At 39.7% G+C, this 18,595-nt stretch overlaps 1 protein-coding gene across 4 annotated transcripts in view; it reads left to right on the forward strand.

The window, feature by feature from the left end:
• Tmtc2 (transmembrane O-mannosyltransferase targeting cadherins 2) overlaps nt 1-18,595 on the forward strand; it is a 389,511-nt gene that overhangs the window by 264,330 nt on the left and 106,586 nt on the right. For all 4 annotated transcript variants that reach the window (XM_085683199.2, XM_085683198.2, XM_085683197.2 and 1 more), the window contains exon 8: nt 3,876-3,997. In XM_085683199.2, the coding sequence (XP_085539325.2) occupies nt 3,876-3,997 (122 nt within the window). The remainder of the gene's footprint in view (nt 1-3,875; nt 3,998-18,595) is intronic.

Below are 18,595 nucleotides of genomic sequence, written 5' to 3' on the forward strand. Positions count from 1 at the left end.
CAAGAAGCAACTGTTTCTTCCTAAGTTTGTTTATTCTGTATTTGCTGTGGAGGGCAGGTAGTGCTTGGTTTAAATTGAAACTCCTCCAACTATGTATTTATTTTACTTAACTTCTCTGTTTCTCAGTTCCTTTAATCTGTAAAATCCAGTAGTGATATTCTTTTACAGGCAGTTAGAGGGATCCATAAAACTACAGAATAGGTTTCATCTGCAGACCCACCATGAGTGGCTATGTTCAGATTCCTTGATGAAAGTAAATTAGGAGAAATTCTACATGCTCAGATGTATAGACTAATCTGACACAGTGAACATGTGCCAGACATTTGCCAGCTTGCTGCCCTAATTTATAGGATACTGAGTATTGTCATCACGTGTTAAGATCCAATGGATGATTATATAATATTTTCTAAATTACATAATATTATAATGCATATACATACTACTTTAACATTTCTTTTACTTGCCATGATTATATTATACATATTTTTAATGAATCTCTACTATTTTCCTGTATCTTGAGCCTTGCAAATTGATGTTACTAACTAATTCTTAGTAAAGAAAGTAGCCGTACACTGATTATTGATACTTACAAAATCAGCATTTTTATTTTAAAGTATGTTTTGCTCACATTTCTAAAAGGGAAATAACATGTAACTTCTTCTGAATTTTTTTATTTTTGTCTGTGAATAACATAAATGTAATTTAAATATATGATTTAAATCTCAAAACAATCAGGACTTGGGATCCTTTAATACTTTTCTGTAAGACCTACTCTGTCTAAAAGTTAAAATTTTAATAAACAAAAACAGGTGCCCTAACTGATGAAATGGTTGTATTTCATCAGTACTGACATGAAAAACATGATTAACCGAGGTAAAATTTCAGGTTGATTGAAAATGTAATGTAAGCCCATATTCATTCCGGCTTTATAATTCATTTGCACAGATACAAGTTCAGACATACTTTATTATTAATTGCATCCAGGATTTCAATACTTTGCACTATTCTTGTTATATAAGCCATGTCTATTTTTTCTTTTACTGGAAGGTGTGGTTCCTTATTCAGAAAGAAAAATATCATTGTTTTATTTGAAAGGAAGCATACATGGAAAGGAAAAGAAAAAAGCAAATAACAGAAAGAAAATAAACAAAACTTAGAAAGTGTCAATTTTTGTACATCTATTATAATAAAATCAAGAAAGTTATTGCCAGGCTTGATGGCACATGCCTGTAATCCTATCCCTTGGGAGGACAGAGCTAGAAGAATATGCATTATAGTTCAGAAAAAGATACAGAGGAACACCTTAAAAAAGGAAGGAAGGGAGGGAGGAAGAAAGGGAGGGAGAAAGGAAGGGAGGAAGAGAGGGAGGGAGGGAGGGAGGGAGGGAGGGAGGGAGGGAGGGAGGGAGGGAGGGAGAGAGGAAAGGGAGGAAGGGGAGGAAGGGGAGGAAGGAAAGGGAGGAAGGAAAGGGAAGAAGGGAGGAAGGAAAGGGATGAAGGAAGGGAGGAAGGGAGGGAGGAAAGGGAGGAAGGGAGGAAGGAAGGGAGGAAGGGAGGGAGGAAAGGGAGGAAGGGAGGAAGGAAGGGAGGAGGGGAGGAAAGAAAGGGAGGAAGGGAGGATGGAAGGGAGGAAGGAAAGGGAGGAAGAGGAGGAAGGGAGGAAGGAAAGGGAGGAAGGGAGGAAGGAAGAACTCAAGCTTTAAAAAGATAACTATTTCAGAAACTTGGTAATGTAGATGGCATTCATCTTGTACCCTGCCACTGCTACTGAAAGCTTTTCTGATCTTCTAATCTAGGCTCTAAGGTGGGTGCCACTGTTTCTGGGCATTTTACCCTAGTCACGTGACTTCATCCAGTCACTCTCAAATGACAGCCTGTTAAAATTTTATGCTTCAAAACCTCAGCCATTTCTAAATGATCACTTTTGTGTTAGTTGAGTCTAAGGACTGTCATTAAAACTGGAAACAAATAGATAGGCTTGGGTAGCTACATACAGGTTTTGCATTTTGCATACGGTTTGACACCAGTACAACTGCCTAAAGGGCACGCAAAGGTCAAGAGCCAATTCAGTTTATGAGATATATTTGTCATAACAGTCATGTGCAAAATAAACAACAAAAATGCCCAGAGAACAAAAATCAATTAACAATAAAAAGGGAAAGAATGTTTATTTGTTTTTAAAAGGGAGTACGTTCTTCTCTTGAATTAAACATGCATAGCCACTGTGGGCAACATGCTTAGGGAGGCACTTGTGCTTCTAAATGGAAATACCATTATGGTTATGGCTAGTCATAAAAGTCTGCTTGGTGATAAAGTAAGTTACCAGTCTCGCCTGTTCTCTGCAAATGGACAGCATCTACGTTCACCATTAGCATTAAAGCTATATTATTTAACTTGATTATATGTTATCTTAAAGTGCAATTTCTCTAGCTACCAAGCTTTCTTTTATACTCTAGCATAAAGAAGATAGGGATGAGAATAGGAAAATCTCTTACTATGCTTTTGGTTTTTATTTCTCCTTTTTCCCCCCTCCCTGCTTGGTTGATAGTTAGTTATAAATTTTAGTAGCTGAAAAATAAATTAATGGCTTAAAGACCCTGATTTTGTGTGTGTGTGTGTGTGTAAAAACTAGTCTTACTTGTTAATCATTATATTTTATTTGATTTTCCAAATGACACTAGTAAATTTTATTTACTTTTATTAACTTTGAAAAATGATGAAGAAAAATAAAATATAGCCACCTAGATTTTCTTTTTTTTCCAGACACGGTTTCTCAGTAGCTATGGAGCCTGTCCTGGAACACACTCAAAAGACCAGGGTGGCCTCAAACTCACAGAAATCTGCCTGCCAAATGCTAGGATTAAAGGCATGTGCCACCACTGCCTGGCTATTATGAGAAATTCTTGCTGTACTCCAGGATAATCTATAATTTGTAATTGTCTTATTTCAGCTTCCTCAAGGCTAAAATTGCAAGATGGTACCTGGCCTAGCAGCAATGTTTAATTCAAAAACATTTTAACTCTTACTCCTTCTGTGTAGCTGAAAGACTTTAGAGGGTGTATCTTCCTTCCTGTAGCCCCACATGAGACTAGCCATGTAGTTATTCTCAAAATCAGTTTCTAAAGAATAAGTTAATCCAAATAAATGATGTAACTGGTTCAAATGCATAATTAAGTGAGTTATCACTATAAACTAAATGGTGAGGAATGATCTAGATTTGGAAATTTTGTGTTTAAAAGTCAAAGCTATACTATGTAACACACTTTTTCCCTTTCTCTTTCTTCCTTCCTTCCTTCCTTTTGCATTTATTTTAGTATGTATATGGAGGTCAGAGGACAACTCTCGATAGTCACTTCTCTCCTTCCTCTATCTGAATCTGGAGTCAAGCTCAGATTGTCACTCTTTATAATAAATTTTCCAGTTGAGTTATCTCTGTACTTCTTGAGTCTTATTTTTCAAGACAGTCTCTACTCAACCTGAAGATCTATAATATACCTAGGGTGCTTGTCCAATGAGCTCCAGGTTCTAGGCTGGCACAGTCATACAGAACTTTGTATATGTGTGTGAGCTTCCAGTTCCAGGCTCTCCCTGCCCTGCTTGGCCTTGTATACATGAGTGCTGAGGATCCAAACTCAAGAGCTCTTGATCACATGGCAGACACTGATCCATCTCTCTAGTGTACCCTGCATTGTTTTAGTCCATATATGCACTGCATACTGTGTAAGTCAGATATGTCTACTTGATGACTTATGCATTCCCTCCTGGTGAAATTCCAAGCTCTTCTGGACTTTTGGAAGTTTGCCTGTCATTATCCTAGTGTGTATTGATGCATGAGAAATTGCAGCATCCTTTTGACTTCAGTAATTCTCTCTCCAGGTGAAGCATACATGCGACTGAGTAAACTCCCCGAAGCTGAGCACTGGTACATGGAGTCACTGAGATCCAAGACTGACCACATCCCTGCTCACCTCACCTATGGGAAACTGCTCGCTTTAACAGTAAGCACACGTCTTTTGAATTCTTCAGAAATTGGGTTTTTCCCATGTGTACAGGGGGTAGCAGGAATTTAAAGTACTGATCCTTGACCAGTGAACCCAGTTCATCAGTGATAATGATACTATTATAGCCTAGACAGACAATAGAAAAAAAAACCTTTGGGTCTTTCCTATAGACTGTGAGATATAAGCATTCCTAATGTATCAACCAGACAAACATCAATGAAGAATCTCAGTTATGTAATCACCCATTCATTTTGTCTTAATGGCAATGTTTGTATAAATGATACACTTTGCAAATTTGTTAGCATCAAGTTGGCTAGAATTAGAACTAAGGCCTGTTTTATCAAATAACGGGCCATATAAAACATTACAATTTTGTAACACCCGATTCTGTGTTACTCCCTCGGTACAGTTCACATGCCACTGTACCATATGCGAGTCCGGGCAAGGGCCTGGAGATTGAAAGAACATACAAGAGACCTGGGTCATTCGAAAAAAGATCAGCAGAATGCTGTTTATTCAATTTAGGGGAAAACCTATTATACATGGCTGCTGCGTAAGGATTTCCTCCCAGGCAGGTGGGAAATTACCATACTAAAGATGAAACAATGCCCTTCAGCTAATCACCAGGCTAGGTAGAGGGAGCATAGGAACAAACAGGATGTTTTAGCTGGCTGACCAGAAACTGTCCTCAAGATGCACCCCAGGAGCAAGGGTAGACCCGGGCCCTACACAATGTTACAGGGCTATAGAGATGGCTCAGAGGTTGAGAGCATTGACTGCTCTTCCAGAGGTCCTATGTTCAATTCCCAGCAACCACATAGTGGCTCACAATTATCTATAATGAGATCTGGTGGCTTCTTTTCGCTTGCAGGCAAGCATGCACACAAAACACTATTTACATGATCAATCAATCAATCAATCAATAAATGTCTTTAAAAACTTTATACATTTGGAATTCCTTCTAGTTAGAGGCAATCTATAAGAGACTTATAGACTGGCATCAGATCAGGGAATTCTCAGTCCCTGGAGAAATTAAGTAAAAATAAATACAAGAAACCTCTACTGAGAACATTTGTTGAAGGTATTCTTCCAAGAAACACAATCTAGAGGAAATTACCATAATGTGCAAAAAGAATGGCTGACAAAATGTGATAACTATTGGGTTAATCAGATGATCTTTTGTTACCAAATAAGGCAGGTTCTAATGCTGACAAACATGAAACAATAATGAGTAATTTCAATAAAATAAAAACTTTTGGGTTAATCAGATGATCTTTTGTTACCAAATAAGGCAGGTTCTAATGCTGACAAACATGAAACAATAATGAGTAATTTCAATAAAATAAAAACGTGGAGAAAATGCTATTGCCTGCAGCAGCCATAGAGTTATTTCCAAAGCAATGTTCTCTTCATGCAAAGTAAGCATTGGGATTGTACTAGGAATTCTATACATATTCACATAAAAAATAAAACATTTTGTGGGCAAACACATTTCTTGAACATAATCATTTTAAGGCCACTGCTAAAGAACAAAATATCAGAGATAAATTTGAGGGCAAGCTTTGCTCAAATTATGGAGTTCAGATGTTATACAGAAGTTCTTGGACATGTTCAACCTGCACCATAAAGATTTGGTTAAAAAAAGAATGACTCTAAAATTTGGTATTGTGATACATACCTTTAATCCCAGCACTTGGAAGGCAGAGGCAGGTGGATCTGTGTTAGTTCAAGACCAGTCTGATTTACATAGAAAGTTTCAGGATAGGCAGAACTGCATCTTAGAGAGTCCTCATCTCAAGCAAACAAACAAACCAAAACAGCTGCATAAAGAATAATGACTCTGCAAACTCTGACTGAAGGGAAAAGACACTTTGAAGACACATCCACCCCTAACGTCGCCTGTACCACTGAGTAAAATTGACTGCACAGCAACAATTAGGGGAAGGGGATACATGAACAGGAGAAGTATGAACTGATCTGGAAAAGAGATCAGGTAGAGCTACAGTTGATTTGTCAAAGATCACAGTCGAAGGAAGTTTGTTCCATGGAGATAACAATGAAAAACAATTTGATCCAAGGAATCCTAGAGAAGAACATGAACCAGAGCATCTGGCGTAGTGCAGGGCTGAGTTTAAAGCTTTGCAGCAGGATAATAATGTGCATGGTATGACTGTAGGGGTTGGGTTTTTCCTCTGCGTACACAAATGCTAGGAACCCGCGCCCTTCTCTAAGACAAGAACAGAGACTTTCGATGGTAAAGCAAATGAGTCAGCAGTCCGTGGTGCAGGTGTAGCTCACACAGGTGTGGCTTCATATGCTGAAGGTACGGTGAGGGGAAAGTGTGCTTTGCTTAGCGTGTGGATTAAGTCTGTCTCCCAGAGGTGCATATGCTTGAAGCTTGACTTTTCTTGTGGTGAAGATCCTAAGTGGCGGCCAGTCAGAAAGGGGCTGAATGTTCTATAATTCCGTCAGGGCAACATCACCTTCACAAGGCGTTAATGCTAATCTCGGAGTAAGTGAATTCTCGAAAATGCAAGGCTCCTGATTCTCCCTGGCTATGTATCTTGTCATGTGATTTTCCCACTGTGATGTCATCTGTCATGTTGTGGTATACCCAGAAGACTCTTCCTTCCACAGCAAAGCAGGAACTGGTACATTGCCCATAAACATACCAGATCCGTGAGATAATTAATCTTTTCTTTGTTAAATATTCAGCTTCAGGTATTTTGTTTGATCAACAGATGAGGTACAACAGACTGAGGGAGAGTAGAATAGGCGTCGATTCAAAGTCATCTCTTTTTATATTTTGTGTTTTTTTTTAATTCTTCTCTCATGCATTACATCCTCACCATAGTTTCCCCTCCCTCTATTCCTCTCAGCTACCCAACTCCCCTGTCCACTTGCCTCCTCCATTTGCCTTCAGAAAAGGGCAGGCTTCCCAGAGATATCAACTGAACACAGAATAACAAGTTACACCAGGACAAAGCACAAGTCCTCATGTCAAGGCTGAGCGAGGTCACCAAGTAGAAGAAAGGGGTCCCAGGAGCAGGCAAAAGAGTCAGAGACATACCTGACTACCATTGGTGGGAGTCCCATAAGAACAAACACAACAATAAGGTATACACACAGAGGACCTAATACAAACCCAAACAGGCTCTATGACTGTCCCTTTTAGAGTGCTGAGATATTTATTGTTTCTCAGTCACTCTGCAGAATATCAGCAACATAGACAGTCTCTGTCTTCTCACACACCGTTTCTCTCATCTCTTTGCTTTGAAGAATTCATTGACTTCTCATCCCTAAAACCACAATCTTTCTGGGGAAAGATTCTCTGTCTACATCAGAAGTCACTCTTTAATGGTGTGAAGAAGCAGGATGAAAGCTTTTACTAACTCACCCATAGCTATGAATGGTCAAAATTGGATCGTCAATCCTATGATGAGAAACAAATTGGTACCATGAGAAGTCTGAAGACTCTTAGGGCGGAATGACTTTTATTGGCAGAGATTGTAACACACAGCATTTATGGTGTCATAGGAATGGAAATGTTGAAGGGGAAAACCAAAGTTTTACAGGCAGAAACTGTGACAGAACTGTTTTCTTTTGAAGGAAGAGAAGTCTCCCTGTGTGCAAATGCAGATACAGGGAAACAAAATGTCTAAAAGACATTTGGAACTTTTGAGATTTTTCTCATGGTGCACAGACAGCCATGGTGAACTTAAGATTTTTCAAAGAACCATTTCAAAAATGACTATAAAGGTTACAGCTCCCTAACTATGGTAGTGCTGATGTGCCTAGACCCAATACTGCGTATAGAGAGCATGTATCCTGTTCTGTTAGATTTTCAATGCAGAGAACGATAGGCTTTCCATTTTAAAATAGATTTGAAAAGCTGCATTGAAAGTTTGTGCTTCACAGAAACTTGTTGAAAAGAAAGGCTTGCATATCACACTATACATTTTAAAATTTCCCTCCAGTAATATTTTTATAGTTTCCTACTTGATGATTAGATGAAATGCAGACTTCCATGGAATGGCTTGACCATAGCCCAAAATCCCTCAACCATCTTTAATAGTTTCTTCTAAATTAAATGTTTTGCTGATTCAGAGTCCAGTGTATTGCATTCGATCTATTACGGGTTACTTGCTCTTCTAATATACCACTGAATTGACAAGGTGGAACATACCACATATTTTGACTTTTGAGATCGTGTGTGTTTTATTAAACAGAACAGGCTACTACTCCAGGAGAAGTAGAAATGGGGTGTTGTGTTTCCCTGGTGTCAAAAGTTGCCAAAGGTCAACTGTGTAAAAATGTCTGGCAACTATATCAGAGTTCGACTGTAAATGATGATTTCATAGGAGAAATCTGTTTTTATGAGAAAAATTAGGAAAATTTGATGATTGCTACTTTGATTCTAGTTAGTGGACTGACTCATTTGGAACGATTTTTCTTACACTTGTGTCTTTAACAAGCTCTGTTCAAAGGGATTTAAGGCTTCCCAGCATGCTTTTGCACATCTTATAGACCATGTTCACTTTATTCCTCTGAAGAAAAGGAAAGGAAAAAGAAAAGAAAAGCCATCTTTCTCCTCTCTCTGCCTGTTGAAATTGTATATCCTTTGTGAAGTCTGCCCTGAATTTCTCAAGAAGTTATAATTTTTTTAAGGTCTTGATCATATTCAGTCCCTCTTTCTGGACCTCTATAGTGTGAATTGAACGGCATATAAACATACGTCTGTCTTTTGATATTAGGCATAGAACAGGGACTCTAATCTTTTTATGGCATTTCAACATGTATTGGCTTGGGTTGACACTTATTGAATCATTAACCCCTTCATTTGGTCCACACATGTCCTTGGACCTACTGTTCCGCACTGACCATTGCGTTCCTTCTCATGGATATGTGCTAAAGTATTGGATGAGCGTGGCCTGGCCGCACAGTAGACACACGCCTGATCTTCCAAAGCACTGAAAAAAAGGTGATGTTAGAGGGGGGGGGTCCATCACCTGTGTCCTGTGCTGGATGCTTTTGTTTTATTATTTCTTTTATTTTTATCTTAATTTTTTTTTCCTAAAATAAGTTTTGAGCAGATTCTTTCCCCTTCCCCCAACTCCTGTCAGATAGTTCCTGCCTCCATATGTACCCGACTTCATACTTGGAGTTTCCATCTCCAAACAAAAGCAAGACAGGGAAGCAACAACAAGATCCAGAAATCAAAACAGAAAGTCAGGAAGACAAAAATTCAGACAAAACAAGAAGCCCATACAAAGCAAAGCGAAACATGAAGTCTGTTTCGTGTTGCCCAACTACTGCTGGGCATGAGGCCTGCCCTGGAGTGTAGTTGACATACCCATTGGCATTGCATTGGAGAAAATCGATTTTCCCTTTCCCATTAGGTATCAATTACAAAGACCTTTGTGGTTAGGGGTCGGACTTTGGGTTCACTCCCCCCTTTCCATGCTAAGATGTTTTCTGGTTGCATCTGTCCAGGTCTTATGCATGCTGCCGCAGTGTCTAGGAGTCCATGTCAATGTTAGTCCTCTTGTGTCCTGGAAGGCACTGCCTCCCTCCCAAAGGTACAGAAAGTCTTCTGCCTTTGTCTTTTCTCTCACATGGGTCCCTGAGCCTAGAGGGGAGCGTTGTGACAGAGATATCCTATGCCGGACTCAGTGCTCCAAAGTCTAACTTTCTGTACATTGTCCAATTATAGTCCACTTTATTATTTTTTTCTTCCCTCGCGGTCCTGATTTCCTTTTTCATGTTCTCCCTCCTTCTGCTCCTCATTTGGACCTTGGGGGGCTCAATCCAGTGCTCCAATGTGGGTCTCCATCTGTTATCGCCATCCATCGTCGGATGAAGGTTCCCTCTGGTCCTGCCTATCTTGCTCACGTTTTCCCTCCTTCTGCTTCTCATTTGGATCTAGGGAGTTAAGACCAGTGTTCCAGTATATGTCTCTGTCTCTATCTCCATCCATTGCCAGCTTTATTATTAATTACAATCCTTGCAACAAGAAGCTTCCCTGATGAGGGTTGAGCAATGATCTGCTCTATAGTTACAGCAAGGTGTGTGACGAGGAGTCATTTTATTATTATGTGCCTTGAGGACTGGTTATTTCTTGATCATTCTTAGAGAATGCCATTCCATTTTATGAATGAAGAATCATAGCAACCAAGATTTAAATAACATTCCCTAAAAGACATTTAGTAATTAAATCGTAGAATTAAATACAACTATAAGGTTTAGGTGTTATTAATTTTTTATTCTCTAGTAAATAATTTTAAGTGGATTCTTCCCCCATTGAGAGGGCATCTTTAACTGATTAGAGAGTCTCGGAAGAAAGTCCCTCTATCTTTCTATTCATCCCTTAAGGTCATTTTTTGATATTTGTTTTAAGTATCAGTTTAGAATGTATGAAAGATTAAATGTATTTTATTATCAGATGTGAGTGCTCATGGACAGAAGACTTAAGGCTATGGGCATATTTTGATTCAACCTTATAGCTGTAATACAAACTTCCCAGGGTACCCTAGGGGACAGCTCTGCCTCAAGGTCACATGTAGGTTCCATGTTTAAATATAGCAGGGCTCAGCTGACATCTCTTTAAAAATATATGGGACTTTTATACTAGTGGAATATCCAAATAAAATACAAAATACAGGCTGAGTTTAAATTTTTCTGCTTAAGATTGTGATTTATTTCTTGTTTGAACTTTGTTGCCTAGGGCTAACTCCATGCATTTAAAATTGGTCATGCACTCAGAAGGGCAACAAGAAATACCATTTCCATTATTGTATTTCAGGTGATTTTTTCTAGTTACTTCTAAAACTGTTGTGGGTCCTGAAGCCTTGTCTGTGCTTTGTTTTTTTTTTTAAACCTTTGTTCTGTTCCATTTATTTTAGCCAAATATTTTGCAGTTTTTGTCAGCCTGTAAAATTAATATTGATTTAAATTGTAATAAAACCTTCTTGGCTGTTAGCTTATTTTCCAGATTTAGGTTAGTGGGAAAGACAGAAAGATATTGGAGACTCTAACAGTAATTCTTGACATACAAAACCTTTATTTTGGCTACCGCGTGGACACACTAAGCCAGACTCCTGTGTCTAGCCAAAGTTAATTGGGCTCCATAAAACTCCAGTTGTGAAAGTACTTGATGTTCTCCAAAAAAGCCCTCCCCCGCCCTGCCCCAAGCTGCTTGGTGTCTCTGTGTCTACTGGAAGTCCAACACACTGTCCTATACTTCTTTTGTAATTATTATTATTACTTGGAATTGAGAATTCTCTTTCCATTTGGCTTTATTCAGAGCAAGGCCCTTTCCTTTTGTGTGCTGAGCAACATCTGGCTTTCTGGATTTGTTTTTTTGTGATTTCTGCACAGCCATGTTTAGATTGGAGAAGTCCTCGCAGGAGACAGTTCTCTGTAATCCTGATTCTGTGATTAATATAAATGTATTCAATTCATAAGCTAAATTTACTTCCGCAAAAAGGGAAAACCTTATATCATACGTAATCGGCTGCCTACATTTTAACTGACATATGGAAGGAAATTTAATTCAATATAATGCTCAGTTAAGCTTTCCTATAAAGTTGCCTTATCTAAACTTTATGATTTATTGTTCTAGATACAACCATCATCATTGTATTGTGTTTACAGAGAATCAAAATGGATATGATAATTTTATTAGGACCCCTTTCCGTAATTCAAGATGAGCACTTTTAACCTAATATTAGCAATAAAAGTATTATGTTTACATCATTAGGTGACACGGGAATCTGAAATATGTTTCTCTGCCTTTGTCTAGGAGAGGTCAATGTGAGGGGTGTTTCCTTTTGCTAGATCGCCTCGGGAGCCATACAAATCAAAATGCTGACATTCTCTAGCTTTCAAAGCTGTGCAAATGCAGATAGAAAACAGCTTTTTTCCCTTGTGCCATTTTCATGTTAACTTTTAATTTCTGGGAATAGAAGATTATATTGTTCAAAAATGACCTGCCTTTTATTAGTTTGAGGTGGTTTTTTGCTTTTGCTTATCTTTTGTATTAGTCTATAGTTTCCATTTCATGCAATTAGAATAGCCTGTTAACTCAAGGCTCCCCTGCCCCCTGAATCCTTCAGGCTCTTGAATGTCTCCATCTTTATTTGTTTATTTGTTTTTCCGAGAAAGGGTTTCTCTGTGTAGCCTTAGTGCCTGTCCACGGACTATCTCTTGTAACCAGGCTGGCCTCGAACTCAGAGATTTGCCTGCCTCTGCCTCCTGAGTGCTTGGATTAAAGGTATGTACCACCACCACCAGGCAAATGTCTTCACCTTATTGGAGTGATGAAGATAAAGAAGCAATGTGGTTCTAAATGTAATATAGCATTCTCACAGAACTTTTAAAAACAAGTTTTAATGAAAAAAACCTGCAGTGAGCTGATGTTTGTTTGCTGCCTCAGAGTTCCTACTGAACAGTAGTGATTTCAGGGTTTCAGAAAAGACTTAGTGACTTTTGTTCAGGAGACACTAATTGCAAAAGTCAGTGTCCTGTACTTGTGATTGTGGGAATGGCTTTTGTTTCAGAAAGCGTAATTATGTAGTTTCCTAAATTGTATCCAGACTCTTGTATTGCTATGATAGAAATAGGAGTCCACATCACTTTGCAGGCATCTCTTTCCCATTTTATATTTCTTAAATTTGTTAATTAAGTCTCATTCATACGCTATGATACTTGCCTTGGCCTTACAACCTGCAACTTCTTGATCTTTCCCAGCATTTTTGTTGAGTCTCCTGTCATGTAACCTAGTATGAAAATGTGTGGATGTAAGGCCAATTGAGTCATTAGTTTTTACTGTATAATTCCATGCTGACTGCATTCTGTGGCTCTAATAAAATTTGCTGACCAAATATATCTTGGAGGAGGAAAAGGTTTATTTGTATTATACTTTCAGGACACAGCCCACCATGAAGAGAAATCAGTTCAAGAACTCATCAAGCATGAACCTGAAGCAGAAAATATAGACCAATGCTGCTTATATGTGTGCATGTATGTGCTCGTGTATGCATGTTTGTGCATATATGTGTGTGTGTATGTATGTATACTAATTGCCATTTGTGCTAAGTGTGTGTGTATGTATGTGTGAGCTTGTGTGTGTTTGGATGCATAGACAGATTAATAGAGACAGACAGACAGACAGTCTCATGCTTAACTAATTTTCTTAACAGCACAGGACCAGTTGACCAGGGAATGATGCTGCCCATAGTAGACAGGGACACTCCCCACATGCATGTACATTAATTAACAGTTGAGACAACTCCTCAGAGACATGATCCCAGCTGAAATGCCCCTTTCAAATGATTGTAGCTTGTGTCACATGGATTGTTAATGCTAACTGAGAAAATTTTCTATCTTGATATTTTTATAATAATTGTATGAAATATAAGAAAATCTGAATTTCTTTCTTGCTAAAGTGTTGACCTCCCTAAACACACATTTAGTATCAGGAAAGGTGATGTATACAACATACCCTTTTAAGATATATAACTTTTGTCTTCAGGGGTTGGGACAATTTTTTTTTCCAGAAGGAGATTTTGTTTTATTCTGATGACATCTAAAATGTATTGTTGTACAGACGGTCTTCAAGTGATGGTGAGGGTTCTTGTTGATGAGCCCTTCACAGATTAAAAGTACAATTAGTTGAGATAGGTGTATAACTTCAGCTTGTTTGGAAGGTAAGGCAGGATGGATGCATGTTTAAGACTTGTGAGGCAATTTATTGAGGCAGTGTCTCAAAAAGCTTGAAATAAAAGTTATTAATAGAGCACAGTGGTAGATATAGCATGGTGGAAGATAGAATGTGATGTTAGATACAGCGTGGGTAGATTGATGTCAGTGGTAGATACAGCGTGAGTAGATAGAGGGCGGTGGTACATAGAGGACTGTAGTAGGTTGAGTCCGGTGGTTGAGCACAGTGGTAGATACAGTGCAGTGGAAGATAGAGCACGGTGGTAGGTAGAGGGCAGTGGTAGATACAGTGTGGGTAGATAGAGTGCAGCGGTAGGTAGGGCAGAGCGGTAGTCTTCTCTAGGTCCTAGGTCCAACCAGTAGTACTAGAAAACAATTGGAGTTGAAAATACTTTTAATATACATAAACTATCAAGAATATTAGCTAGCAAAAAAGACAGTGTAGACGGTTGAGTTTTTTTTATAATAATGTAAGAGAATATGACACTGCACATTTACTCCCAAAAGAAAATGAAAATAAAATATCTGAAATTTCTTCTGACTGCATGCCCACTTTACCACCATTAAAGTAGAGCAATCCTAAGTCGTATCGTAGTGAGTCAGGGACAAGATGTACGCATGTGCGCACACGCACACACAGAAATACATGTACATGCCCATATATACTGGATTCTGCCTTAGTATATTTTCTGTTGATTACTGTAGTAAAGACCTTGACCCAGGCAACTTGGGTAAGAAAGGGGTTATTTGCTTTATACTTCACAATCACAGTCCATTATTGAAGAAAGCCAGTCAGGAACTTAAGCAGAGACTGTGGAAGAATGCTGCTTACTTGCCCCTCTTGGCTTTCTCAGGTTGGACTTTTATAAAACACAGAGCCATCTGTTCAGAGGTGGCACCACCCACCATGGGCTAGGACTTCTATTAATCACTAGTCAAGAAAATTCCCGATAGGCTCTTCTACAGGCAATCTCTTGGAGGCGCTCTCAACTACAATTTCTGCTTTTGAGATGACTTTAGCTTTGGCTAAGTTGATAAAACCCTAACCACAGATGCTATGAGTTCCAAAATATTAAAGTATTCATCACCATAGACCTTCGTTGTAGTTTCTATTTTTCCTTCCTTTGATTTGCTATGGATTGATTGTATCCAGCATGTTACGTATGGCCCACACATATTCTATCTCTAAGCTGTATCCCCAAGCCTCATATTTGCAGACATTTAAAGTGGTTCAAAGCCAGCCCAGCTGTGAACACGCTCATAAACACAACCCCCTCCTTGTGTTTACCGCATTACTTTTGAGGCTGTTGGTCCAAGCAGCTTGGAACTGGAGACACACAGAGTTGTAGACTGTTAGTCATTGAGATGCATTTGTTCCAACACAGTTTATTCTAGGCTTGGCCCCATGTTTCCCCTCATATCTTGAGTTTCTAGGACCATATGAGCTTGCCATGCATCTCTTTTCTTGCTTTGTATGAAATTTTATTGTTTCCCTTACAATTCAACCAAGCAGATATCAGTTTTAAATTTGTTCCTTCCATTGCCCCTGCCCCTTCAGTGGTCTCTAATCTACCCCACTATCTTCAGAGTTTACCTCACACTCCTTAGCACACATCAAAATAGTCACTGTGTGCATGCTGTCCCAACAATCCTGTATGTGAGTGAGTTACCCAACGACCAAATCCCAGCTGTAGCGATTTATTTCAGTACGATAAACAACCAGATCAGCTCAAGAAAAACAGATATATTTTAATAGTTGAAAAGGGGAAACTCACGTTACAAGAGGGGGAGATCCAATGTCCTATATATCCGGCCAGCACCATACCGAGAAAGCACATGCTTGTGCCCTACCAGTTTTGCTACCTGGGCTACAGGTAGCCACACCCTAACTGGATGTGATTGGTGGATAGTTTCCCCATCACCCAGCTGTATGAATGAGGAAGTCGGGACTCACAGAGCTTGAGTGTAAGGCTGTGTCCATAACCTATTATATTATACTCTCCCAGTGTGCAGCTGTACTGTTCAAATTGCTCTCTAGCCTTGGGTTTTCTTTATTATGCTCGAACACACAGGTATTCACATTGTCTAGGTAAATCCCTAAATTCAAAGCATGTGAGAACTTTACTTCAAAGCTAAGTCATTTAGCAATTAAGTTTTCACACACAGTTGTGAAGTGGGGAGGAAGTGTTTGTGTGTGTATGTGTGTGTGTGTGTGTGTGTGTGTGTGTATTTTGAAGTAAAAATTATTATGGCATCGCTACTGAGAGTGGTCATCAGTCTATGCAGAGTGACAGAAACGTCGTAGTAAAGCTTAAGGTCACTTGGAGTGGCCACGTGATACGCACAGTGTCTCGTGTATTTGGAGACTTTAAAGAATCATGGGATGAGGCAAACTCATAGGAGTAGGGTGAGGAACAGGAAGGCCAAAGAGATGAGAACTCAACCTTTAGCTAGTAAACATTTACCTGAGAGAAGATCGAGATGAAGACAGAGCATTTAAGCACGTCCCTCCCTAGTCATTTATTTCTTCTGCCAGTAGAAGGCATAATTCTTGTGAAAGGCCTAAAATTGCAGGCTTCTCTTTGGTGAGACATAATGGAGGCTCTTTAGAAAATATGACAGGGTGTGGCGCATGCTTGAGCACATGCTGTAATCTAGTGTCGGGTGATAATAATCTTTTAGGTTGAAAACAGCAGTGTGCAGGAATTGCACTTCAATGGGACCTTCTGGAAGGTTTGGTATTGACCCTCTGGTGTAGTTACTGGCTCTCATATGTAAAGCCATGCATTTTCATGCCCTATAATGAAGAAATAGGTAACATGGATGCAACAGTCAGGCTTAGATTTTTTTTTATCCCCCCAATAAAATGGACAGTGTCATGTCTAAAACCATTTATTAAATTGGGCACATGCTGCTATCACCTGGATGTAATATAACTATTTTCAGAGGTTGAGGTGTCCCTTGTGTCCGGCAGGGCTGGTGGGCAGCAATTGGGTAAATAGAGTCAGTGCCATATTCCAAACAAATATAGTTCTCTTGGAACCCTGGTTTCTTGGGAAAGGTTTGTTAAAGAACAATACTGGGCCACTTTGTTCTCTGGCTGTTTGTGATGTCATGTGTTCTGCCAGTCTTGCTCATATTCCTGTTTGATATCTGTAGGGGAACATGTTCCTGCTGTGGAGCTGCAAAGATATCCTGACTTAGTGGGAAGCCAGGCTTTACTTAGAGCTGCAATAGGACAGCTCTGGAGGGGTGTTGTAGGAAGTCAGTTGTTCGTTTCCCAGCCGCCCAGACTCCCGAAATAACCACACAGAAACTGTATTAATTAAATCACTGTTTGATCTCTTAGCTCTAACTTTTTATTGGCTAGCTTTTATATCTTAATTTAACCCATTTCCATTATTTATATTTTACCACGAGGCGCCTGGCCTACCGGCAAGGTTCTGACGTGTCTGTCTCTGGCGGTGGCTCCATTGCTTTTCTTCACTCTGCCTCTTTTCTCCCAGCATTCAGTTTAGTTTTCCCTGTCTAGCTCTGTTCTACCCTATCAGGCCAAGCCAGTTTCTTTATTAACCAATGGTATTCACAGCATTCAGAGGGGAATCCCACATCAGAAGGGTAGAGCTGCAATAGGACAGCTCTGGAGGCTGTACCCTCAATAAGACTGCTCATCCCTAGAGAGAATATGTCCTGACTTATCTGGAAGCCAGGCTACCTGAAGCTGGGGTGCGGTGGGGGATGATCTCCCTGCGGAATATAACAATCTTGCTCTTCTCCTGGAGAGCCACTACAGCTGTGCTCTGCTCTGTTCCCTCAAGGGAACGTTTTAGCAGCACTATTGGTTTCTTCTTCTGCCCAAGATGTTATTTCTTTTGCTCACACTCTGCTAGAAGGGAAGGTCCTGCAGAAATATAGCAATCTTGTCCGGCTCTGGGGAAAAGTTGTTACTTTTTCTGCTCAGTCTTGCTCAGCCCCCTTAGGGAGCATCCCAGCCAGGATCTTCTATTCAGCCTGGCAAATGAAAGTCCTTGCCCAAGACTCTTTTGAGAAAGAGATTTATTTGGGAAGGAGGAGTCCAGGAGAGTGGCTGCCTCTGCCAGAAAGGGATAAATGGCAGCCTCTAAGTGAACAGGCAGCGAGGATTATATATGGCTTCTTAGTGGCAGAGTTTTCCCAGGGAGAAGAGAGATGGGTTAGTTTAGTTGGTCAGGGGCAGAGATGCCTCTGATTTCATGACCTAACTGTGATTCTTTCGTTGTCCCTTTTTAACCTTTTGACTTTAATCTTAGGACCAGGGCATATTTCCTTCACTGGCTCTGATTCTATGGACAAAGTGTCTTTCTTTGACACTGTTTTCAGAGTCAGGGCATGTTTCTTTGATCCTGGGTTCAGGGATAAAGATATTTCTTTCTCTGCTCAGGTCTCAGATCCAGGTGTTTCTTTCACTGGTTCCGGGTTCAGAGTCAGGGTGCTCAGTGATTGGCTTGTTTCCTGCTCCAATTGTCCCTTTTGCCCTATAGTGCCTATGGTGCAATGCAGCCAAGGACGCCTTTATTACTGGTAACACCATGCCATGTGGGCTTTTGGTCTCCAAACTGTATGCAGCTCTCAGCCACGGGTATTTTTGTTATAGCAAAAGAAAATTGACCAGCATAATACATTTTATTTGACTCTGAACAGTAGCAACAATCAGGGAATTGTTGAACAAACACTCACCCAGCAAGTAATGTTGCATAGTGTAGCAGTCACTTCATGTCACTATGATGAAATGCATGACATGGGATGCTTATGAGAAAAGCACAAGTTTATATTGACTCATATTGGTTCAGGTTTTTGATTGGGCACTGCCTCTATGTTGGACTTCTGGTGACAATG

The sequence above is a fragment of the Myodes glareolus genome, chromosome 26, assembly GCF_982192425.1.
Source record: "Myodes glareolus chromosome 26, mMyoGla1.1, whole genome shotgun sequence".
NCBI classification, from domain to species: Eukaryota; Metazoa; Chordata; class Mammalia; order Rodentia; family Cricetidae; genus Myodes; species Myodes glareolus.